Here is a 26,531-nt window from a genome sequence, read left to right on the forward strand (position 1 = left end):
ACTATTGAAAGTAAAAGGAGGAAAATGTAATTACACCTTAATGATCATCTTAAGTAAGATACAATGACGAGGATAGAATAACTACTCCCTCCGTTATGAATCAAATGCAAGAAACAATTTAGGAAGAATCTTTAATATCGAGTGTTTTAAAAAATAAACTACGATATTTAATATAAAAATTAGTTTAACTTTTATTTTAGTTTTAAATATAACTCAAATTCATTTTGTCTTTTAAATTTATTTATTTTTTTCAAACCAACCCTTATAGTAATGGTTGTTTAAGCTAATATATCTAATTAGTAAAAATATTTTAAGAAAGACAACACTAATTTATAATATTTTTAATATACTTGAATTAGTCAATAAACTCTTATATTAAGGACCGAAGGTAACACTAATTAAGAGTCTTGCAACTCAATGACAGAAAACATTTTTTAGAGTATTTTTAAGCGTAATTTATGCGTTCGAATTCTTCATAGAGAGCATAATGCGTGAGTTATAAAAAAGAAATAATTAAGAAAAATAATGGACCGTGGGCTGGAAAAAAAAAGTACGAGAAATAATGGGGAGTTTTATGAAAAGTTACACTACTATCTTGTAACAAAAGAAAAAAAAGTTACACTACTATCATCTTTTAAATAAATAAATACTAGACTTCATTTTCTCATGGAGAGTAAACATTGATGGTGGCTTTGTTTAATAGGACAATTACAATTAAGTCCTAAAAAAATTATTAAAAGATCCCAATAATAATCTGAAACTGAATGGTAACTTTTAAAACTTGTTTTGTAATTTTTTTTTCTCTCGGAACCTAACCTAATTGTAATTCTGTCTTGTTTAATACTCCCAATACATCCAAACGTACACAAAGGCTCAAGGTCAACGAAAAAAGGAAAACACGTACAAAAGGTTGAAATATTACGCGCAAAAAAAAGCGAGGATGCCACTGGGCAAGCTGCTTGGTCTGCGTTTCACTTCAAATAAAGAATCTGATTCAGATAAAAAGTGAGGAGCAAGAATCTTTGGTCTCCTCATTTGGCGTTATGTTTAAAATGACTTGCAACGTAAGCTGCGTTTAATATAACTTTTATAATTTATACGTATTAATTTTTTGACCAGAATTTTAATATATTAATTAATAATCAATTAGTAGAAACAATGAAATAATTTGTCGTAATAATTATTAATAATAGAAATACTTGTATTGCAAAATCCATTTTTTTTCTACTTAATTTTTTAAAATTACCCCCCAGAAGATACGTAGTTAATTAAGATAAACAAATCTTCCTTCGGTCAAAATAATAATATTATTATTAATAATAATGATAGGTTTCAGTCCATGCCGCGCTCTCTCGCCGCTCTTTGGTCGCTCGCTCTTCTTTCGCCGCTGCTCTCCGGGCTCGCTCTAACTCTCAGCTTGTGCTCCAGCTTGTTCATCATCTTCGGTTAGGTTTCTCTCCTTCACTCTTGCTCACTCTCAGCTTTGTCTTTGTTACGTGTTAGATTGTTGTAATTAGTCTGTACTGTTAGCTAGGAGGGAAGATATAGGTATTTCTGTTAATAATGAGAAACAGAACAGGCTACTTACAACTGAGAGTATCGGGTTATAATAAATGCCCGACTTGTACTGATATTAAATGTCTTAGTGGATCATCACCTTCTTTTATTCCTCTTTCACGTTATGGTCTTTACCTCGCAGACTTGAGTTTGGTTCTGCTTGTTCATCTGATTTGGTGGATGGAAATGTTCACCTGAATTAAGTCCTATGCATTCAAATTTTAAATGGGTCTTTGAGCGATTTTCTTTTGCAAATCTAAAACTATGGTGAGTACTTTGCATATAAATTTGATATGTTTTTTGATTTTTCGTTTAAGCAAGTCTTTCTTATAGCTGTACGGCAATTGAAGTAGTCTTTAGATTCGAACCCGTTCTTAAATTGATGAACTGTGTCACTGTACGGCAATTTAATAGCACCAGTTTGGCTCCGTAGTGGAAAAAGGACCCAATTCAACTGCCTTAGTTTAATGGGGATGTGTAAATACTCTGTATATCATCTTATATTGCTACCTCTGTTTCTGTTTGGGAGTTTGGTGCATAATGATATTCAATGATTTTGTAATTGCATACGGGGGTCAGGGACGGAAATCAAAAGATAATTATGATTAGTTTCACGTATACTTTAATTAAGTAGGACGAAAGATATAGCCCTAGCATGAAAATTGAAACTATTTGGCTGGGAAAGAGGAAGTGCTAATTCATTGTAATGTTGTTGATTAATACCTTTCAAAGTGAGCAACTGATAGTTGGAGTCAGATATGATTTGTTCAGCTTTACTCAATCTTGCAAAACCTTTTCATATTTTTGGTCCTTTGGTATAGATTTTTATGAAGTGATCTGCACTTCTTTAGTTCTAAATTTACTATCCATGTCTATGCTGTATTTAGGTTGAAAAAAAAAATTTAGAAAGAGATTGTGCTATATTTGGTTCTGTCATGCTGATGTAGATGGGAAGTGATTCAAACTTCAAAATTGTGATATGATGCAATAGTTAAAGCTTTCACCCCAGGATGTGAAATTCCATCGCTTTGAGGTTAAATACCTTGTGGGCTATGCATCATGAATTTTCTTTACTCTTGCAAAATACTGGAAATGGCAGAATGCAAAAGTGCCATTATCACGGCAAGTGAAGAAGCTTGTAATTTGATTACCTTTAATTTTATTTATAACCTTTTATTAAATATTTCTTGGTTCCTTAGTTCAAGAAATTCATTTGAAAAAAAAGGGTTCTTTGTTTTTTGGTTCTCAAATGTGTTTAAAATTTATCATATCCTATATCTGATTTTGATAGCTTTGCAAGTTGTAATATACATTTTTCTTGGAGTTTTTGGAGACTTTATTGAGTGCATATTGAGGGTAAGAGTATTACCTGTGTTGTTTGTGATCTTTCATTGATGGTAGTTACGTAAATTTCACAAAACCCAATTAGTCTTCCTTCTCATCATCTTGTGCGACTCTCTCTTCCCAGTTGTACAAGGCTAAAGCTTTGAAACAGAGCAAAGAGACACATGGAATAAGACAGTGTTTCTACATGGCTCCTCACTATCAGCTTTGAAGCAGAGTTAAAAGACACACGAAAGAAGACTGTTTTCAACATAGCTCCTTATCCCTGGTTTGTTTTTCTTGATTATGCTGAAATGGGCTGCTAGATTTTTCTAATTGGTTTTGGTCCTGTATGTCTTGTTTGATTGTGGCTGTTCTGTGAACTCAGATACTTGGTTTTGGGTTTAGGATTCTTTGTTTATGGTATTGACCTCCTTTCACCTTTTCAGAACTCATTTGCAAATTGAATTTTTCCAAATGATTTTTTTATTTTTTTTTTGTTTTTAAATATGTTTTTAAAACTATTTAATATTTTGTTTGAAAACTTATCTTGGAAAACAATTTGTCAAATCTGTTTCAAGACCGTAAAAATGAAAAGTAGAGTCAAACGTGTTCGAAGTTTCTATACGCCTTATGTTTATTATGCACTATATCTGACTTTGATGAGCTCTACATTTTTTTACATATCTTTTTTCTTCTTGGAGTTTTTGGAGGTTCTCTGACTGCATGTTAAGGAGCTAGAATATTACCTTGTTCCTTTCAGATTGCTCTTCTTAAGAACATGGCTGCTGCTGGGGAAATTGGGGCTGCCGAATTCCTTCAGGTTTGCTTTTGTGTTCTTTATTTGAATTCACACAATGCCAGTGTTTCATATCACCATACAATACACATCTGTTTTGTTGGGACCTTCTAAAACATTGTACGGCTGTAAAAAATTGTGGGCTGGTTTGTAAATTTCAGTTTCACTTGCGTTTCTCAATGGCCAATTGAATAACATTCTGTGAGTCTTGTTTCTGTTTTATGTTTAATCATGAAATATTCTAATGCTATTATGGTTATTTGTTTTATGTATCAATGGTTTCAGGGTACATGTAGACAAAGTCTGTTTTTTGTGAAGAAATCTTATTGGCAGAGAACTAATGTGCTTTGGAGTACGGTTTGGAGTAGAAATCAAGTACGGGGTTTCACTAGGAGAGCCTTATCTTTGAGGTGCCATGCTCAAACAAATCCCCAAGCTGTGGTTGCTGGGGGTGTCAGTAGTGCTGTAGATGATCAGTCTAGCTTGGTTGAGAAGCCTGCCTTGGAAGTTATTCATTTTTACCGGGTTCCATTGATCCAAGAAAGTGCAACTACTGAACTACTCAAGGAGATTAAAACTAAAATCTCTGATCAGGTAGTATCCTTGCAAACAGAGCAATGTTTCAATATTGGATCGATGCAAAACTTCAAGTCAAAAACTTTCTGTACTTAAATGGCTTCTTCAAGAAACTTATGAACCTGAAGCATTGCAAAGTGAGAGCTTTCTTGAGAAAAGAAAAAAGGAAGGTTTGAGTACTTTTATAACAGAGGTTGGCCCTAGGTTGTCATTCACCACAGCTTGGTCAACTAATGCTGTTGCAATTTGCCGTGCATGTGGATTGACAGAGGTGACACGTTTGGAGCGTTCAAGGAGGTACTTGTTATATACTCAGGGTGACTTAGAAGATTTTCAGATTAATGAATTTGCAGCAACGGTGCATGATAGAATGACTGAATGTGTTTACATCCAAAAGCTAACATCTTTTGAGACTAGTGTCGTTCCAGAGGAAGTCTATTATATACCCATCATGGAGAAGGGGCAAAAGGCATTAGAAGAAATTAACCAACAAATGGGTTTAGCCTTTGATGAGCAAGATATAGAATACTATACTAAACTTTTTAGAGAGGACATTAAGCGTGATCCAACTAATGTTGAATTGTTTGATATTGCACAATCCAACAGTGAGCACAGCAGGCACTGGTTTTTTGCTGGAAACATTATCATTGACGGGCAACTCATGGATAAGTCACTAATGCAGATTGTGAAAAGAACTTTACAAGTAAATCCTAATAACTCAGTTATTGGATTTAAGGATAACTCCAGTGCAATTAGGGGTTTCCCAGTGAAGCAGTTGCGACCAGTGCAGCCTGGTTCAGCCTGTCCATTGAACTTGATGGCACGGGATCTAGATATCTTATTTACAGCTGAAACTCATAATTTTCCATGTGCAGTTGCTCCTTATCCTGGCGCAGAGACAGGTGCAGGAGGTCGCATTAGGGATACACATGCCACAGGAAGGGGTTCTTTTGTTCAGGCAGCTACAGCAGGTTATTGTGTTGGGAATCTCAACATGCCTGGGTCTTATGCTCCATGGGAAGACTCATCATTTACTTATCCTTCAAATCTAGCATCACCTTTGCAGATCCTCCTAGATTCTAGCAATGGTGCATCTGACTATGGCAACAAATTTGGAGAGCCTTTGATTCAAGGCTTTTGCCGAACTTTTGGAGTGAGACTTCCTAGCAAGGAAAGGCGAGAATGGCTGAAACCAATTATGTTTAGTGGAGGCATTGGACAGATTGACCATATTCATATATCAAAGGGAGAGCCTGACATTGGAATGTTAGTTGTTAAGATTGGAGGCCCTGCTTATCGTATTGGTATGGGAGGTGGGGCAGCCTCGAGCATGGTCAGTGGCCAGAATGATGCAGAGCTTGATTTCAATGCTGTACAGCGTGGGGATGCTGAGATGGCTCAGAAATTGTACCGTGTTGTTCGTGCTTGTATAGAAATGGGAGAGAAAAATCCAATTATCAGCATTCATGATCAGGGGGCTGGTGGGAATTGCAATGTTGTAAAGGAAATTATATACCCGAAGGGTGCTGAGATAGACATCAGAGCAGTTGTGGTTGGTGATCACACAATGTCTGTTCTTGAAATTTGGGGTGCAGAATATCAAGAGCAAGATGCAATCTTGGTGAGGCCTGAAAGTCGTAACCTTTTACAATCAATCTGTGATAGGGAAAAGTTATCGATGGCCGTGATTGGTGCTATTAATGGTAGTGGACGTGTTGTTTTAGTTGACACCTTAGCAACTCAGAAGTGTCTATCAAATGGACTTCCTCCTCCTTCCCCTGCTGTGGATCTTGAATTGGAGAAGGTACTTGGTGACATGCCTAAAAAATCTTTTAATTTTTCCCGAGTTGTTTATGAGCAAGATCCATTAGATCTAGCTCCGGCAGTTACAGTAATGGATTCTTTGAAGAGGGTATTGCATTTGCCATCTGTTTGCTCAAAGCGTTTCTTGACAACAAAAGTTGATAGGTGTGTTACTGGTCTCGTTGCACAGCAGCAAACTGTAGGTCCTTTGCAAATTCCTCTTGCTGATGTTGCAGTTATTGCTCAGACTTTTAGTGATGTGACTGGAGGTGCATGTGCCATTGGGGAGCAACCAATCAAAGGTTTGCTAGACCCCAAAGCAATGGCAAGGTTAGCTGTTGGAGAAGCACTTACAAATCTTGTATGGGCAAAGGTCACTTCCCTATCTGATGTTAAGGCAAGTGGTAATTGGATGTATGCTGCTAAGCTTGATGGGGAAGGAGCCGCCATGTATGATGCTGCTCTATCTTTGTCAGAAGCAATGATTGAACTTGGTATTGCTATTGATGGTGGGAAAGACAGCCTTTCTATGGCGGCCCATGCTGGAGGTGAAGTTGTTAAGGCTCCAGGAAACCTTGTAATTAGTGTTTATGTCACTTGTCCTGATATTACAAAAACAGTTACACCTGATTTGAAACTTGAGGATGATGGTATTTTGCTTCATATTGATTTGGCAAAAGGAAAGCGACGGTTAGGTGGGTCTGCTCTTGCCCAGGTGTTTGACCAAATAGGGGATCAATGTCCTGATCTTGATGATGTTCCTTACTTTAAAAGTGTCTTTGAGACTGTCCAAGATCTTCTTACAGATGGGTTGATTTCCGCTGGACATGACATAAGTGATGGTGGGTTGCTAGTTTGTGCTTTAGAGATGGCATTTGCTGGAAATTGTGGGTTTACTTTGGACTTGACATCTAAAGGAAATAGTCTATTTGAAACCCTCTATGCAGAAGAACTTGGGTTAATTGTTGAGGTAAGCAAGAAAAATTTAGATACTGTGCTAAATAAGTTGAACAATGCTAGTGTTACTGGTGAGATTGTAGGACATGTAACTGCTACTTCACTGATAGAAGTAAAGGTTGATGGTGTGACTTATTTAAAAGAAAGTACTTCTATCCTAAGGGATATGTGGGAAGAAACCAGTTTTCAACTGGAAAAGTTCCAAAGGTTGGCATCTTGTGTTGAAATGGAAAGAGAAGGATTAAAACACAGATATGCACCTTCATGGAAACTGTCCTTTTCTCCTTCCTTCACTGACAAAAAGTACATGCTTGCAACTACAAAACCAAGGGTTGCTGTGATCAGAGAAGAAGGCAGCAATGGAGACAGAGAAATGGCTGCTGCATTTTACGCTGCTGGTTTTGAACCATGGGACGTTACAATGTCAGACCTTCTTAATGGGGTGATCTCTCTGCAAGATTTTCGTGGGGTTGTTTTTGTTGGTGGATTTAGTTATGCAGACGTGCTTGATTCTGCCAAAGGATGGTCTGCTTGTATAAGATTTAATGAGCCTCTCATAAAGCAGTTTCAGGAGTTTTACAACCGTTCAGATACTTTCAGCCTTGGAGTTTGCAATGGGTGTCAACTAATGGCTCTGTTGGGATGGGTACCAGGCCCACAGGTTGGAGGTGTTCTTGGTGTTGGTGGGGACCTTTCACAACCAAGATTCATTCACAATGAGTCTGGGCGATTTGAGTGCCGCTTTACAAGCGTGACAGTAAAGGACTCACCTGCAATAATGTTTAAAGGGATGGAGGGTAGTACTCTTGGGGTGTGGGCTGCACACGGTGAGGGAAAGGCATATTTCCCAGATGAGGGTGTGCTAGATCGTATTGTTCATTCTGAGCTAGCTCCTGTAAGATATTGTGATGACGGTGGCAATCCAACTGAGAAATATCCTTTTAATGCAAACGGCTCTCCTCTAGGGGTCGCAGCTATTTGTTCTCCAGACGGACGACATCTTGCCATGATGCCTCATCCAGAGCGTTGCTTCTTGATGTGGCAGTTTCCATGGTATCCAAAGCAGTGGGATGTGGACAAAAAAGGGCCTAGTCCGTGGCTGCGCATGTTCCAAAATGCTAGAGAGTGGTGTTCTTTAAATGGTTAGTTTTTTTTTTAGATTTTTTTTTTTGAAATATTCCCTTGCTTTAGTTCTTGACTAATTCCTTTTGTCCTTTATCTTTTTGACAGATTGCTCAGCTGCCAAAAAGTGAGATTGAGATTGCTCAGTTTTGGAGATATATAAAGTCTACTGTAGACTAGCTGATTTTATGGACTTTTCTATTTATGAAACATATTGCTGGATGTTTCAGTCTTCTTCCATGGGAAAGTGAAAATAATATCTAATATGATATTTTTATCTTGTTTCAACAATTTTGAGTTGCACAGTTTTCAAATATCTTACAGGCATCTTTGAGAGAGAAGCATTTTGCCTCTTTTTTTTTTTTTTTTTTACTTTTTTGAAATAATATCTGAGCCAGTGTGGAAAGGCTCCCCCACCCCCTCCCAAAACTAAATAATCTGTAATTTTTGTTGGCAAGTGTTCCCCATGTGAGAAAGTGTCATCCATTTTTTTCGCTCAATGAGCTATTCAAATTTCTTGGCAGCAGAAGCTACAAGCAAAACAGATTGGTGCCCTTTCAAGTGGTGTTAAAAAAGTTTTCCCTTGAAGGTTCACAATGCAACTTAGCTGATGGAAAGGAAGGGCATCCATTTGGACTGAGACAGATTATCATTGTTGCTTTTTGAGTAATGGCATTCTACTAGTGATGAACTGAGACAACCTCTTGATTCATACAGCGAAAGCCACATGACTTGTTACGAGGAAATTTCTTCCCTTTGTAGAGTAGGAGGAAGGCCTTTTCCCTTCCAAATGCAAAAGTAGTTACTGTTTCCGTTGGATGTGTCGTCATTTTCCTTCGAGTGCAATTTTACTAATGTCTTAATTTATATTTTAAGCAAACAATTTCAACACATTTTGTCTTATAGTTCATGTTTTGCGACCAATATTGAGTATTTCTTATCTTATGTTTATTCTATTTCGTTCTATACGTGTAGCTCTGTTTCTCTTTCCGTTTTTTCAAATAGAATGAATTTTGTTTTAGTAATTGTGATTTATAATCTCTTGAAGGGAATAGTCCCGGAAGGAGGGGGGGGGGGGCTCTTGAAGGGATGAAAATCTATTATCAATCGTCATTGGCCCCAATTTATCTGATTACGTAACTGGACAGATCTAAAGCTGAAGCCTAGCATGACATTTGGTTGGGCACAGTGAATATGAATCAACGTTGAATCTTACGCACAAATGTCATGGAACTGAATTTTATTTTATTTTATTTTTCTCTGAGTCTTGATTCTGGCATCGTTATTAATGGGATATCTTTCTCTTCCCCCCCCCCCTATTCTGGCATCTTTATTGATAGAGGATTATACGATGTTGATGCTTCATTTACTTAAACAGAAAGAAGTAACATCTCCCCACTAGTATTAACACAGGATGAAAGGATTGATCTCGACTTAAAATATTTAATTTCCTATCTATTTTTGTAAATTGACTTGATTTATTTGCCTTCCTATCGGTATTATATATTTTTTGCATTGTATATATATTATCATTATTATTACATCTACCAACAAGGGCTTGGTCAAAACTAGTAAGGGGTTTGTCCAACTTAACTGGTGGTCTCATGTTCAAGTCCTGGGTATGCAACTGCTTTAAAACTAGTTGACTACCGCAAAAAACATCAGGGGTGGCCCAAAAGGTTAAGGAAAAAAAAAAGAGAGGAAAAATTTCACTTAGCCCCATATTGTAGAGATTTAATATCCAAATGCTCGTATGAAAGTCTGAAAAATGAAATTAATTTGTTAAGTTAAAAGACAAAAATAACCTGCAAAAAGAAATATCAATAATTTTTAGACGATGATGATAAAACTAACGTTCGTTATTGAAAATGATTTTAAAAAAATTACTCTCGGGTCGGAAACGAGCCTCTTCTCTCCAGCCTACCAAATACCCAATGCTGCAAATGTCAGCTTTTTCCGTAGACAAGACCCAAACTATAGCTTTGTTTCCATCGGTTCTATGAAACGCTCCGTAACTCATTGTCCCCTTCTGGAGGCGGCCATGCACTCCAAAAGACTCCTACTTGCTCTTTTTCTGCAAATATCACGGGGGAATTTCTTTGGTTGGGGTGGGATGTAGGCAGTGATTAATTCAAACCCTATGATGTGAGGGGGAAAAAAAAAATCAATTTGTACTTCGTACAGGTTTATTAGAATTTTATCGTTCTCAGAGCAATGATTGATGATGGCTTAGATTAGCTAAATTTGATCTCATTCAAACTGTATCAAGGACACGGGCATCACACTTTATATGTTGCTCTTGTTCATTTTATTTTCTGGGCATTTGGGTCGGGTTCTTTTTCGTTATTTGATGCATTTGTGCTCAAAAGAAAAGTATTTGTTGCTTGCTGGTGCATCTCATCTAGAAAAGGATGAGATAACTTTGAATAGATTCAGTTGTAGAGATAAGGCAAGGGTCTCCAGAACCTACCATTGTTCCTTGTCACTAAATCTCCGGTTCTAATTATAAGATTTTGTTTGTAGGACCGGACGTAGTACATCTTATAGTCGGGTACCAGAATTAGTTGCCTCTCCACATATGAGGTCTTGTATTCCTTTAGATATCAATAGAAAATTTGATTTAAGCTAGTTCGTGATATATATAGAAGCTTGTATTAAGGCATTTCGATTTGGAGTACTTTTTTATTTATTTTGGTGATTTGGAGCAGTTTGTGTACAAGAAATTTTTGACATCTTAATTTTATATGCACATTCACAACTAGAATACAAATATTTACAACAAACATTGACTGATTCACAATAAAGATAAGTTACCTTACAACTAAATATAAGTATTGACAACTAAAGTAATCAAATTCACAATTGATGATTCACAAGAGAGATACAAGAATTTACAATCATTGGCAATAAATGAATTAGCATTCGCAAATAGAATACAATAATTTAGAACCAAGATGAGAAATCCGCAAGAGGGATATAGGAATTTACAACCATTGGCAATAAGTGAAAGAATTAGTATTCACTAGTGCGGAAGGCTTGGGAGTCTCTAACAAAACCTAAGAGTATTGGAGGATTGGGGTTTAAGGATTTTCAGAATTATAATTTGGCTTTGATTGGAAAACAGCGTTGGCGCTTACTAGCTGAACCTGAAGCTTTCTGGGCTCGTATAATCAAAGGAATTTATTATCCCAATTGTTCTTTTATAGAGGCTAAAAAAGGAGGAAGGGCTTCTTGGGCTTGGAATAGTTTACTTGAAGGTAGAACTCTCTTTCAAGATAGTGTTTATTAGAGGATTGGTAAAGGTGATAGGGTTAATATGTGGCAAGATCCTTGGATACCCTCCTTGGATAAATTCTATCTAAAAGTAGACAATGTCCCTGATGAATGGAAAAATGTGAAAGTAGGGAGTCTTATCAACCAAGGAAAATGGTCCCTTGAGAATTTTGATTGCCCTCATCATACTGTGGATTCTATTCTCATTGTTAAGCTCCCTAGATTGGACCTACAGGATAAGCTAATCTGGATTAGATGCTCTAATGGTCAGTATTCGGTGAAAGAGGGCTATAAATGGCTCCAAGCTCATAAAATTAAAAAGAAGAAGGTAGGTCCTACCTGTTCCTATTATACTAAACCTCAAATTTGGAAGCTCATTTGGGGCTTGAAGATTTAGCCTAAACTGAAACATTTCTTGTGGAAGGCTTGCTCTCAAGCTTTTCCTACCAAAGAGGCCCTTTTAAAAAGAAAATGCGTAATTTCTCCCCTTGTGTGCATTGTGACAGCAGTACTGAAACCGTTGAGCACTGTTTGCTTTTGTGTGAGTGGGTTAAAAAAGTTTGGTTCGCTTCTCCTCTTGCTTTGGTTATTAATGATTTTACCATTACTCACTTTGAGGATTGGTTACTGGATATCTTGCTGGAACTTAAAGATGATTCTTATTTGCAAGCTTTAGTAGCTTATATTTGTTGGTATCTATGGAAAGCTATGTGCAGTGAAATTTTTGAACATAAGCCTGTTGAGTGTGATTGGATTCTGCAATCTGCTGTTACTGCTATACATGAACTTTAGAGGTCAAGGAAGTGGGTCAATGATACTACTGCCTCTCCCCATCAAAGTCATGTGCACAAGAACTGGTGTCCACCTGATTTTGCTTTACTTAAACTTAATGTGGATGGATCTTTTCATGCAGATACAGGATGCTGTGGTTGGGGTTTCGTGCTACGAAATTCTCAAGGTGAAGTGATTGATCTGTTCTGTCAAAAAGGAGCTGCATTTTCTGCCTTTTATAGTGAAGATGAGGCCTTGCATAGAGCTGTGTTTCTTTGCAAGGAGAGGGACCTTGGTTAGTTAGTGGTGGAATCTGATTGTCTCCCGCTTGTGCAAGCTGTTTTGGGTCATGCTTCTTGTCCAGATTGGAAGGCAGAGGTGTTAGTTGCTGAGTTGCAATTTTTCTTTGCTTCTTGTCCTGTTTATCAACTTTCTTATGTTCTTAGATCTTGTAATTTGGTGGCCGACTGGCTTGCCAAATCAGGTTGTAAGGGGATGAGCTCCTCTGGTTGGATTTTTTGTCCCCCATCCCCTCTTTTTACTCTTCTTGAACATGATAGGACTGGTTGTAAAGAGGGAATAGGCTAATTCCCTTTTTCAGGTTTAATGAATTTTCTTTTTGACCAAAAGAAAAAAGGCATTCACCAGTGCAATATGAGAATTTACAACCAAAATAAGGAGATTTACAAGAGAAACAGGAGAATTTATAACTGGAGTTAGACTATTTATAAGTGAAGTTATATTGGCAATAAGTGAAGTCTTTGTGTGTTTCCGTCCCACATAAGATGCAAAATAATTACTTCATATATTACTAGTCATATATCATCTGTTGCTTCGCATCGTTAATATGTCAATTTCAATTAGTTACCAAAAATTAAATTGAGTATAAATTTATAACCGGAGTTTGCAAATTTACTACACAAATAAGAATTTTCACAACATAAAATTACCATTTCCCTAGGTAACTAGATAACTTATTTTAATATCCCTCATTTCTTTTTCAGGTCATTTTGGTCTTTTAACTTAATAAATTAATTTCACTTTATCCTCACAGGAGTGCAATGAATAAGAGATAAGTAACATTTTCCCGAAAAAATCATTATTATTCCATCTACCTAACATGTCGACTTGCCTGTGCATAGTGAACGCTCCATAACTATAACTTCGTATTATTTCGGCGAGGTATGCCATATTGGTATAGAATTAAGGCGAACCAACGCGTAACGTGATAAGAAGCCTGAACGTTTGAGCATGCATATCTATATCTCAAGTGCTCTCTGATTTTGCATTATAATTTCTCCAGATCTGTTCTTGTTTACAATTTAATCAGCATATACTGGATCCGGAGGTCTAGTTTTTATAAACACCTCACCTGATTCATTATGCTTGCTTTTTATGCATTTATCATTTTTTTTTTGTCGTAATATATTTAACACATTACATTTGTCAAATATATGTGGCAATTAAACTTTTTTTTTTTTACCAGAAGGCAACTAAACTTATGGGTACCAATTATTTCGACTAAACCTTGTTGGAATGATTAAGACTTCTGAGGTGAGATTTGATGCTTCTACTCAAGGATGTGTATATGGGGGCACATAACTAGACAGGATTAGCACATTTCAAGTAAATACACAGTGCAACTGAAACTTTTGGGATGAGACTAAAATATTTCTGCAAATAATGGGTGATTTGGAGCACAAAAGTGGGATAAAGCTAGCTAAAACGAGAGGCGGCTGTCAAAACTCAAAACAGAGCTCGATTTTAAGCAGTCCTATCATGTAAAGTACTGCACGTGATAAGCTGATGTTCTATTGATATTTTAACCTTCTGAAGTGGTTGGATTTAGGATCAAGGATGATTGATGAAAACCTGTTGGTCAATTCCTGATAGGAGCTTCTCTAATGAATTAGGGTCGGACTCATCAAATACATGGTCTTCAAATTGAAGAGTATCTGGAAAACCCAGATTCACCTGTCCTTCCAAGCCTTGGTAGGCTACACCACTTTCTTGGTGAGAAAACAGAGTAGATAATTGATTATGATAAAGTTGTGTATTTGATGCATCTTGCTGCCAAGTAAAATCTATCCCATCTGTGTTTCTGCTTGTTGAGGCTTGAGAACTGCCACCAGAAATGGCAGCACCAACAGGAGAGTTGGCCATCATATTACTAAGTTTATCTATTTCATCTTGTAAGCTTGCAACCTGCACATAGCAGAATTGAGAATTATTTCTACACAATATTATGGTATGATGCAATGATTGGTACCTAAATCGGATGGGGAACTGTATCCCAGAAGCTAACTAGCTGTTGAGATGAGAGAACCAACTTATTTAGATAGCCATCGAGCATCCAATTCTACCCAATATGAAACTTGGTATTCCATACTACTAAGTCTCCATCATATAATAAATTCTGAGGATGTACCTGTTGCTGTAGGGCAAAGATTTGAGCAACACAACCATATACGGGATCATGCATCCGAGCGAGTGCCTCGTAGGACACAGTGATGGCTGCATCACTTCTGCTCTGCACTGGTAGGTGTAGCAGAAGCCTAGAGACATTACTAGCACCAAAAACCTTGTGAACTGCTGCAAAATGGGTTGCAGCCTGATCATAGGAGAAGTAAGGAGCAAATATGCAATCAGCAGTACACTTTCTCCTGAGGAACTTGCATGCTCCACATGAAGAGCCAAGCCCTGTCGCTGTCCTAACCATGTACTTTTGCATGTCAGTGCTTGTTTTTTCAGTAGTTTGTCTTGAGAACCCAAAGTTTACTCACTTTATAGTGATCACTTAGGAGGGCGAGTTCTGTCTTTTTTTTTTTTTTTTGGGGTTGTCTCCACGGGACATTTTTAGTTTTAAAAGTGTGCTATTGGATAGGTCTATTTTTTAGCCTACCTTGTCATTGTCATTTAGGGAAACCTTTCCTCTTTTACGCCTCGAAATGACTATTCTCCATTATGTTCAACTGTTACAGAATGACAATTTGGGATCAGAAACATGAGAAAAGGTGGGGAACAGACGTTGACATACACTTGACAGGTATGATCATGAAGAAATATTTCAGCTTCTTACCTTAACTGGGGAATATGTATCTTTCCACGGAACTAGATTTATATGAACACATCTTGAAGATACTCACGTGTACTTAGCAGAAAAAAACCTCAGAATGATGAAATTTTCGAAGTTCTTTTGTTTCCTCCGATCTTGTTTTTTTGGACTAATTATATGGCTGCTGAGCCAATCCAAGTTGTTTAATAAACGGGTCCAGTGAAAGTTAACAATCCATTCCATGAATTTATTAATATATTCGTATACTCTGAACCTAAATAAAGTGGCATGGTCGGTCCATGGGCTTGAATTATCGTGCATGCTTTATTTAAACTAATTTTCTAACACAGAGTGCATGACTCATTGCGGCCTTTTGTCTGTATATTGATGTTCATTACTCGGTCAATCATTTGTGTGTTACTCTCTCTCTCTCTCTCTCTCTCTCTCTACACTCGCACACATGTTCATATCATTCTACGCTAATTCAGGTTTGGCTGTTGGCCACTTAACTTTGGTCTTTAGTGGTAAAATAACCATTGATATTTTCAAAGTGTTAAATTTCTGACTCTTTCTGGCCACTAGCTCATAAACACGTCCATCAGCAACAGTTCCAGATTGCTGAACTTATTCTCAGAGCTCCAATGCGGTGCAAGAACAGATACAAAAGGTTTATTATTATTCGAAAGGTGAAAGGAGTTCATTAGAGACAGTGCCTGTCACACTTGATGAATTTCAGGTTTCTGTCACGGTCAAGAATGAGAAACATTTCCCTTTTTGTGATTCGTTGTGTTTGACACATGGAAGAGAAGGGGAAGGGTTTTATGGGATGGTGGATTTGAACTTTCGGCTTTCGAGTTTAACGATGAAAGTGTCTTTCTCTGTCATGCAACAATTCATCATCATCATCATCGTTATCTCTAGAAGCAGTGCTCGTTATTATAGCTTGCTTGCCAGCTTCCATCCATCAATACTCACACTCCCATTTATACTCATGGACCTTATTTCATGGTTTTGTTTTGTCATCTTCCATAGCTAGCTATGCCGGTAAGGCAAGAAGGTGCACAATTCCTTTTTCTACGTGTTGAATAAGAGACTTTCTTAACCTACTTTTACCCTCTTTTTGTTGGTTGTCACCCTGTGTCTGCTCCATATTCAAGGACTTTGTCTCTTTTTTTTGTCATAACACACTTACCTATTATATTTAAATAGAGGATTCGAACTCACAGTTGCAATCTTACGTTTGAGAAAGATTTAGGAGAGAATTTGATGTCGTTAATTAAGCTATAAGACCTATATTATATTCGTGAACTCTTTGCTTCTAAAGATGTGAGAATTAGGAACTTCTTGCATTCTCAATTTACATGATGATATTTCCAAAGCTGCAATCTAGAGAGTCTATGTGGCCCCCTCGCTTGTCTGCATTTATAAGGACTTCGTCCATTTCGATTTTTTATTTTTTGGGAAAGAGAGACGGGGTTTATAGTGAGATGAAGAAAAGTATCAGAAGTGGCAGCCGATTTGTACTTGTTTGGTCAAAAAAATGTAAGTAAAGATGAAGACACTACCGTTTGTTGTCTAAGTGTACTGGTGGTATAGCAGCCTCTGTTGTCATATTTACAAAAATTATTAACTAAGTTAATTATTTATAAAATATATTCTTTAATAATTTGCATTGTAGCTTTGATAGAAATCCTTTTAATACATGCAATGAAATTATTTTTAAGCATGAAAATCTTGGTTATGATAATCTTTGGGAAAATTACTATGTAATCCCACATGAATAATCTAATAACCAAAAAGTCTTTGAGAGAATTGCAATCAGATCTTAAGAAAGGGATTTAATTACCCTAAAATTCATCGACAAGTGAAGAGTAAGTAATGACAAGTTTTAGAATATAGAATGACAACATATTCAATTTGGTTACTTGTCATTGGGATTTTTTGGTAATTAGATTTGTTTCTTGGAATCTCTTGATAATTCTCTCAAAGTCTTTTGAGTTGTCAATATATCATACTACTCATTTATTGTAAGCCTTTTAAATGAAATTGTTTATATGGGGGTTGCACAATAATTTTTGGGTTAATATCGTCTTTAGTTGCTTTCAGTCTCTAGAATGACCTCATTTTCATTTAGTTCCTTAAATTTAAAACTGGTGATTTAGGTCCTTAAAACCTTGTTTTAGGCCAAAAACACTATTATGGGAATTAAAAATCTTTAGGCAGACCAAAATGAAATTAAATTTCAGGACCAAAACCACTAATTTTAAACTTCAGGAACAAAGACCAAAATGATGTCAAACTTTAGGGACTAAAGATATTATTAACCCATAAATGTTTTCATAATCTTTTGTTTTATTGTAATTAATCAACTTAAGATTAGAATGAAGTACTTAATTATTAGTAAATAGAAATAGGCATACTAAAGTCATAGAACTTATATTTAATATTTTTCTATGCCTTCAAATTTTCCTGATATGTATAAGGAATTTCTACCTGCTTTTGATTTAAATTACGTTTGAATTCGAAGTTGAATATATGTTCTTTGCATTTTGTTTAAAAAAATCTTTATTTTAGTCCTGCCTATGTGTTAAAATATCATTATCATGTTAGATTTATTGTAGTTAAATCTGTCTGTTGTGGCTGTAAATGTGCATAAAGGACATTGATTGTATGAAAAGAAATGAAATTGACCCTCCTTGCAAGTTGCAACTTGCAACTATGGATGAGTAAATTGATCAAACTTTTGACAGTGTCCACGACAAAAAGTGTACAATGAGCTGGCCTGGAAGTAATTCTTTCTAGCTGTGCAATTTATATCATGACAGTTATTTGTATGATTCGATCATGTCAAAAAAATTCAAAATTGTTTGTAAGTCCTTTTCGTATATCTTTATTATAAAACCTTTCTCGTGATTCTTAATATATTAGTAAGATTCCAACTAAAAGCATATAAGTAATGTAATGTGACTCTCCAGAAAATTTGAAAATCATATATGTCAATGTAACTAACTAGACGTTCACCAAAAAAAAAAATGTAACTAACTAGACGTGACTTCTTTTGGGTTTTGATGGTAAGCTTAGAGCTTGAAAAGCCATGAGGACGATCGAATCTTAATGTCAAAAAGGCATATCTTATGCCATTAAATTCAACGGTCTTTGGCACCAGGCATGACTTCTATAGGCTGTTTAGAGTTTAAATAAGAATTAGATAATTAATTTAGAAATATTAAAAAAATTAGTTAAAATGATTATTTGTACAAATATGTGTTGGTCTCCTCAGCTAAACTATTTTCTTCAATAAAGTGTATTGGATGATTGGAGTTGTTCTTTGATTAGAATTCTTTACAATCAATAGGAATCTTTTGAAAAATAAAAAATAAAAGAAAAAATAGACTAAGATCTTATATCTTAGATTAAATTTAAACCCGATTCAGTTCTTATATTAAAGAACAAAATAGTATTTTTTGTTAATGGTTTTATGACCTACTGGAAAGAAGGTGAGATGTTATGAATTTGATCTTACAATAAGTAAGATGAGTTTTCTATAAAATTTATAATGATGAGAGACAGAATAGATAAAGATCTTATATTTAAGATCAAATTTGAACTCCAATCAGCTTTTATACTAAGGAACAAATTAGTATTATTTATTAATGGTTTTATGACCTACAGGTATGAAAGTGAGATGTTATGAATTTGGTCTTATGATAAGTAAGATGAGTGTTTTTTTATAAAATTTATTTAAATGTAACTAATTTTTAATATATATATATATATATCTATCATACACTTACTGATTAAGGAAAAAAATTTATTTAATTTAATAAAAAAAATCTTTGTTATAGTTAAGTCTCACGGCGGTAAAAGTTACGGGGCTCAAGCATCCAAAACTTGGTAGGTGCGTGTGAGAACGAGAGAGAGGGCGTTAAACTGCTAATTTTAATGAGAAAAAAATCATTCTTATGTGCCACACAAAAATAAAAACTAATGAAAAAGTCCCTTGAAATTTATTTGTAGACAAGTTTTAATGATGCTTGAAACAAGGGTATTTTGCTAAGCATATGCTAAAACTTATTTACAAACAAGGGACAGGAATTCAGAATATTTTGATAATTTTGAGAAACTTTTGGGTAGTTTGTATTCTCTTGTGTGAAAGCTGAGAGTAATTTTCTCATTTTATCGGCACTCGGAGAACGTGTTAACAAATTCTCCCCCTCACTTTCGTTTTCCAGTTTCACGGACGAAATGAAAGGAATTTGAGGTCGGATTTTTTTCTCTCTCTCCATTTTATATTTATTGCTTTTGAACGAAGATAAATACAGAATATATGTGATGCTCACTTAACTGATAACTCCACCCTTTTTGTAGTTATGCCTTTTTAAGTTGACAAGAAATAATAAAAATAAATAAATTCAGACTCATGAAAAATTCCAAAAACTCATATTGTAGTGTGGGATCTATGATGTTGGAGAGACAGCATTCTATAGCCAGAGAATGAAGAAGCTCATCAAAAGTTGTGGTAAACATTAGCTTTCTATAATAGAACAGAAAATTAATGTTGGATGAATAAAACAACCTCTGAAATTTGAGTGCAGGAAAAAAAATGTTGTCTGCATCGTAAGGGGCTGAAATGATGGGGATGAACTCACTTTTGTGAAGCCATCTCAGTCACCAAATTTCTAATTTCTGTTAAATGAAATGATAATGTTGTTGAATTGAAATTTTTGAAAGCTATGTTTGTGGGGTACTCACTACTTATGCACCTCATAAATGATCACTCCAATATTTATGTAAATGACCACTAAAATTAGTAAATGGTAAATGTAATAATAATAAAAATACTAACATCAAAATAAATATAATATTCTAGTGTTGAAAGCGACATAACATATATTAGTCGTTAATATAATTTTCAAGTCTTGGCTGAAGAGATTTCTTTTATGATTCTTTCATAGTATTAAGGTGTTTTGTTCTCTCAATCAAATTATGATTAGTAGATTTTTCTTATGACTTATCCGGTGTGGTTAATTAGTTTTTTCATTGACACTTTTAACTTATTTTTAAATTTAAAATGCTCTTCTTGAAATTTGATTAGGAAAAAAAATAAGAGAAATTAATCTTTTAATCCATTTAGAACCATTTAAAGTATTAGTCCTTATGTGTTAAATATATTTATGAAGTTTAGAAACTAAAGTTTTAAATGGTTATAATTATAGGGACTGAATATAAAGACTGGGTTTTAATTGAATCAAAACTATAAGAACTAAATAGCAAGCACCGAATCAAAGTTTAAGGACTAAATTACAATTAAGTCAAATCTATAAAAAGCAAAAGATCAATTTTAGAGGATATGATTAAAAAAAATTGAGAAGATCAGTGAGAATTAAGGAATGGAAGTATATCATTAATCCCTCATGAATAAATGATATGTAAAAGCTTTTTGAAGAATTCATTCCAAATTTGGTAGGGGACATTAAAAAAGGTGCTTAATTTTTCTTCTTTTAATTACTTAAACTTGGGTCCGCGGCAGGATATAACAGAGCACAATTATATCATGTCATGTATGGGCTATTAATTATTATTATTAAGGAATTTGACCTTCTAATTTAACAAAACTACAAAAGCAACCGATGGGTGATTAAGTTGCCCAAAAGAATGGTAACCATAACCAATGGTTTAAATGAAGCAAGTCCTCACGGCTTCTCTAATTGTGTGGTAACAAAGTGGCTCCGCATTGGTGGAGCAGGATAAAGCTGCAACCACAACCCCAAGGTCAAGCTTCAAAGGGTGATGTGAGAATTTCCATGCACCTGCGTGCTTGCCACGTGGCATCCAGGGCAATCTTCATTGTGTGGATGTTAAGGATCCTACCACTAATCCGCTGGATATGCATTTTTGTACACTCGTTTACACCAACCCAACTATAAGTCCTTCCCTCCTCTCTTCACCCATCCCTGAATTCGCCATTCTTCCTTCCCCCAGCAACAACAACAACCACCCCTCTGCCTTCCCTCACCAGAAGAAAGGAACAGTACAGCCATGGCTGCCTCCCTCTACACTGTCGGAGCAGTCAACAGAACTCCTGTACGTGTCCCCACCTCTCCAACCTTAATTTTCTGTATACGCATGTTTTTTATATATGTGGTCTCAGATGCTGTGTTTTTGGATTTAATTAGAGAGTAAGAACTAATAATTGAGTGGTGATGATGTTGTTGCAGTTGAGCATTAATGGGTCTGGAGCTGGAGCTTCGGTTCCGAGCTCAGCTTTCATGGGCACGAGCTTGAAGAAGGTGTTTGCTTCGAGGCTTCCCAACAACAAGGTTTCATGTGGGAACTTTAAGGTGGTTGCTACTGCAGAGAAAGAGATTGATGAGGAGCAGCAGACAGACAAAGACAAATGGAAGGGTCTGGCTTACGACATGTCAGATGACCAGCAAGACATCACCAGAGGGAAGGGAATGGTGGACACTCTCTTCCAAGCTCCCATGCAGAGTGGAACTCACTATGCTGTCATGAGCTCTTATGAGTACATCAGTGCCGGTCTTCGCCAGTAAGGCACACTTTACTCTTGGGAATTCAATTAAATCTATCTGTATCACATATTGATGAGTCTTTTTTAATATCTGAATTTGGTACATGTTATTTTGTGATGTCTTAGGTACAACCTTGACAACAACATGGACGGCTTTTACATTGCTCCTGCCTTCATGGACAAGCTTGTTGTTCACATCACCAAGAACTTCATGACCCTGCCTAACATCAAGGTACGCGTCTTACAGACATATACAAGATAACTAGTTGAATTGGGAGATATATAGAGATTCAATATGAACTAGTGCTTTTCATTATGATTCGCTCACAGATTCCTCTCATCCTTGGTATCTGGGGAGGCAAAGGTCAAGGAAAATCTTTCCAATGTGAGCTTGTCTTTGCCAAGATGGGAATCAAGTAAGTTCTTGACTATATATACCATACTAGTACAAAATTCATCAGAACCTGAACTGCACAAAATCCTTAACAACCTCATTTACATGCTTTTCTAAGACTATATTAGACACTTCTTTTTAATAGGCACATGTTTCCTTCTATCAGAAGTAATCCCATTTGAGGTACTGCCGAACACTAAACACAGTTACCTCTTTTAGTGAAGATTTAAACTTTGGTTTATCATATTTTAAGAAATCAGTACCTTTTACTAGACACAGTGTCCCTTACTCTTTTCAAGCTCTTTTCAAATGCCATATATCACTCTTAAAATACCAACATATTCCTATATTCCACACTAAGCTGAACCAAGTAGTCGGGATTTCAATTGACAACCCCAAATTGCAATATTAGAATCTTCCAACACTTTAGAAGATCCACTTGAGAATCTTCTGCCTCAAATTGCATATATCACTTGAGAAGATTCGTACATGTATCAAACACTTCTATATTAGATTCTTCCAAATATCATGTCTCAATGCCAATGTTGTGGCTTTTATCTTTCTCTGCTTCCAAGCTATGCTCTGATACACACAAATACTCTGTTTCTTGACACGTCTAGATGTTATATATTTGCAGCCCCATCATGATGAGTGCCGGAGAGCTGGAGAGTGGGAACGCCGGAGAGCCAGCAAAACTGATCAGACAAAGATATCGTGAAGCAGCGGACATAATCAAGAAGGGAAAGATGTGCTGTCTGTTCATCAACGATCTCGACGCCGGAGCTGGTCGTATGGGCGGAACCACCCAATACACAGTGAACAACCAGATGGTGAACGCCACCCTCATGAACATCGCCGACAACCCCACCAACGTGCAACTCCCAGGTATGTACAACAAGGAAGACAACCCACGTGTCCCCATCATCGTCACCGGTAACGACTTCTCCACCCTCTACGCTCCCCTCATCCGTGACGGTCGTATGGAGAAATTCTACTGGGCCCCCACCAGGGACGACCGTATCGGTGTCTGCAAGGGAATCTTCCGAACCGACGGCGTCGCCGACGAAGACATCGTCAAGATCGTCGACACCTTCCCCGGCCAATCCATTGGTATATATAAATGCGTTTATCATTCACATATATACACATTAATTCTCTTGAGTATACACATATATATACATATAACATACTGATATATGTGTGTGGGTTTATTGTGTAGATTTCTTCGGAGCATTGAGGGCGAGAGTGTATGATGATGAAGTGAGGAAGTGGATTTCTGGGATTGGAGTGGAGAGCGTGGGAAAGAAGCTGGTGAACTCAAAGGAAGGGCCGCCGACATTTGAGCAGCCAAGGATGACAGTGGAAAAGCTGCTGGAGTACGGAAACATGTTGGTGCAAGAACAAGAGAATGTGAAGAGAGTCCAATTGGCTGACAAGTACCTCAGCGAGGCTGCCCTTGGTGAAGCCAACCAAGATTCTATTTCAAGAGGAACTTTCTATGGTTAGCTCCCCCTCCCTCGTGCTGGCCCTCACATGGGGAGGTTTGCCCATTTGTTCCTTCTTATATTTATCCTCCGCACCTACATTTTGATTAACGAAGAAAGCCAAATAAATTAGCTCATTATTAAAAAAAAAATACGGTTAGATATGAGGGAAAAAAATGAGTTAAGGTATGGGAAAATAATAAAAAAAAGAAACTGAAAAATACAAAATCTCAAATTAGGTTTAATAACAACACTTTATTTGGTATTTACAACACTGAATTTGTAAATAATAACAAATTTTTATTGATATTTCTTATTTGGTATTTAATAATTTTTAACTTCTTTTTTTATCATTTTTTCTTAAGGTATTATATTTAAGATTCAGAACTAATTTTCTATCTAATTCGAGTTTATCTTTAGGACCAGGGGAGTAACAAAATGTGTTATGAAAGAAATCAAAATTAAGAAAGATGGTGATTAGAGGATGGAATTTGAGGAGGTTGTGTTATTTGTGATGCAGGCCAAGCAGCACAGCAAGTAAACTTACCAGTTCCAGAAGGATGTACTGATCCAACTGCCTCAAACTTTGACCCAACTGCAAGGAGTGATGATGGAAGCTGTTTATATCAATTCTAAGCATTCTCTCGTTCGTGTTAGCTGGAAAAGTCGTCCAAGTTGCTGTTTTTATATTTGAGACAATATCAAAATAATATTTTTATATTTTACTTTTTCATATTTGGATGAGTATCCTTCATGGTTTTTGTGTAATATTGTAAGTTGACCATGTCTCCTTGAAATCGTCATCTTCTCTTTGCTTCCTATATACATGTGTCTCAGCTCTTGATTTAATCCTTTTTATTATGCCTTGCATCATAGGATGTGCTTCTGAGAATCAATTAGTTGTCCAAAAGAAAAATCCATATTTTTTTTATAAATATTCTTTTTTACCTCTGCCCAAACAATCATATATGCTAATTAAGGGAAGACTTCACTAATTATTTTATTTAGCCCGGTTAATGAAAAACATGATTGAATAAAATTTTAAGAAAAATAAAGAAATGGAAAAAAATAGCAATATGGTAATTTTCTTGATATTTGACTTCTGAGTCGTTTGAAAAATTTGAAAGGAAAATTTATTCAATACATTGAATGATCTCAACAATAATATATAAAAGAATTGTGTAGACTGTAGAACTGAGAATTGTGTAGCCTGTAGAACTGAGAATCGTTACAGCACAAGATGAACATAAACTGTTATCGTATCCGATACAACTATTCTCCGTTTTTTTTTTTTTTTTGCCCCAGCACGTATTCATATACATAAACTAAGATAAGAACATGATAATGATAGGGCAGCCAGCCAGCAAGCAAGCAAACAAACAAACAAACATATCTTTTACAGATAATTTCATCGGAAATTATCCGATTCATGAGGATTACTGCCAATAAATAAGAAATTTGAAAAACTAAAGCAAACGAGTTATTTAAATAAAAAAAACGACCATGACTATAATAATTAGTAATAAAACAATAATACCTACTTTTTAATTTTCATTTTATCTTGATTACAAAAAAATTCGATAAACTGAAGATAAAGTCGACACTGACGAAATCATCTTCGTAATTCCCAGAATGATTACGAAAAATGTCAAAATTAAGCCCTTGGCCTCATGAGTCATGACTGAGTCATTGAAATTAAATCTGGAAATCTCAATTCCGGGTTTCTGCTTTTATTCAATTTTATTTCTCGAGGCAAATACCATGCCAATACTTTACATATTAAGTCTCTTTATTTTTTACCATCAATTCATTTTATCATTAATTCCAGTAGTAGTGTAATATAATTCTATCTCTTGCCTGATAATTAATTTGCTTAAAATTTTCTTGTTAGATGCAGATAACTATGATCTACTCAGATACTGACTACATCTATACGTGCTTATCAGAAAGAATTACAGATAGGTCTTAGAAACAGACACTCAAAAACAGTTTCGCCATTATATATATATACATATTTATATTTTTATAGACACACACACGCACACCATTTTAAATTGCAAACATCATATTCCAATCTCGATCTAATTAATCATGGGATCAAGCTCAATTAGTGAAGAAAGGACGAGGACGGGGAAGAACATGAGAGAAAAGACATCATCGTCATGGACATGGAAACAGAACAAGTTATTTGAAACTGCGCTTGCCAATGTTGAAGAAGACAGACCAGATCGTTGGCAAGCCATAGCTCGATATCTGGGAGACAAGTCAGTGGATGAAGTGGTACTGCATTATCAGATTCTTTTGGAAGATCTTGCCAACATAGAATCTGGCCTCGTCCTCATTCCTGATTATGATCATTTCAGTTTCCATGAACAAGACAGTTAATGATGAGGTTATATATTTATATATAATCTCAAACATGCTTTCCACCAGTTTTCATCTCATTTCTGCGTATAGGTTTTTTTTTTTTTTTGGTTACTGTTTATTTTGTTTCGATGGAATAATTTTGTTATATTGTTATTATTCTTTCTCTTTACCGCCGATAGGATAATTTTGTTTCACTGCATTATATCATCATTTCTGCTACTTTTAATTTTAGCACTAATTAATTACAAGCTAGAAGTGTTAAATATGTTGATAGTACATTATAAATAAAATCAATAAAATAATTAATTAAATAAGAAGTTCATTAATAATTATAAAGCTACAATATACATTTGGTCTTTTAACTTTACATAAAGTTTCAATTTGGATCCTTAACTTTAAAAAGTATACTCTTAGTTCTTTAACCCTAAAATTGTTAGTTTTAAGTGATGATTTTTGTAACAATCATGATTATTTTGAAAATTAAACTTAATATTATAGCATTTAGTAATGTTTTACCA

General features: G+C 35.7%; 3 protein-coding genes across 5 annotated transcripts; 2 read left to right on the forward strand and 1 right to left on the reverse strand.

The window, feature by feature from the left end:
- The first annotated feature begins 1,351 nt into the window (after window positions 1-1,351).
- LOC114732946 (probable phosphoribosylformylglycinamidine synthase, chloroplastic/mitochondrial) lies at window positions 1,352-9,101 on the forward strand. Its single transcript, XM_028920347.1, is given in 6 exon segments — window positions 1,352-1,445; window positions 3,026-3,169; window positions 3,644-3,703; window positions 3,965-4,311; window positions 4,313-8,157; window positions 8,246-9,101. Coding segments are annotated over 4 exon segments (4,257 nt in total). The 5' UTR covers window positions 1,352-1,445; window positions 3,026-3,169; window positions 3,644-3,661; the 3' UTR covers window positions 8,269-9,101.
- A 3,452-nt stretch (window positions 9,102-12,553) lies between these two features.
- Window positions 12,554-24,422, forward strand: LOC114732947 (ribulose bisphosphate carboxylase/oxygenase activase 2, chloroplastic). 3 transcript variants are annotated; one of them, XM_028920349.1, is made up of 7 exons: window positions 12,554-12,559; window positions 21,435-21,786; window positions 21,895-22,000; window positions 22,099-22,184; window positions 22,800-23,272; window positions 23,382-23,663; window positions 24,167-24,414. In XM_028920349.1, the coding sequence occupies exons 2-7, from the start codon at window positions 21,440-21,442 to the stop codon at window positions 24,280-24,282; spliced, it is 1,410 nt and encodes a 469-aa protein (XP_028776182.1). In that variant the 5' UTR covers window positions 12,554-12,559; window positions 21,435-21,439; the 3' UTR covers window positions 24,283-24,414. The 3 variants fall into 3 exon arrangements, with proteins under 3 accessions (XP_028776182.1, XP_028776183.1, XP_028776181.1); XM_028920350.1 differs by lacking the exon at window positions 12,554-12,559 and adding an exon at window positions 21,181-21,320 and having other exon boundaries at window positions 21,455-21,786; window positions 23,382-23,703; window positions 24,167-24,422; XM_028920348.1 differs by lacking the exon at window positions 12,554-12,559 and adding an exon at window positions 21,181-21,320 and having other exon boundaries at window positions 21,455-21,786.
- On the reverse strand, window positions 13,855-14,965 carry LOC114732948 (LOB domain-containing protein 29-like). Its single transcript, XM_028920351.1, has 2 exons — window positions 14,610-14,965; window positions 13,855-14,386 (listed from the first exon to the last, which is right to left on the reverse strand). Exons 1-2 carry the CDS (start codon window positions 14,910-14,912, stop codon window positions 14,033-14,035), a joined length of 657 nt encoding a protein of 218 aa, XP_028776184.1. The 5' UTR covers window positions 14,913-14,965; the 3' UTR covers window positions 13,855-14,032.
- Window positions 24,423-26,531: the final 2,109 nt, after the last annotated feature.

The sequence above is a fragment of the Neltuma alba genome, unplaced genomic scaffold (assembly GCF_004799145.2).
Source record: "Neltuma alba isolate B1F8T4 unplaced genomic scaffold, ASM479914v2 tig00012957_pilon, whole genome shotgun sequence".
Classification (NCBI taxonomy): Eukaryota; Viridiplantae; Streptophyta; class Magnoliopsida; order Fabales; family Fabaceae; genus Neltuma; species Neltuma alba.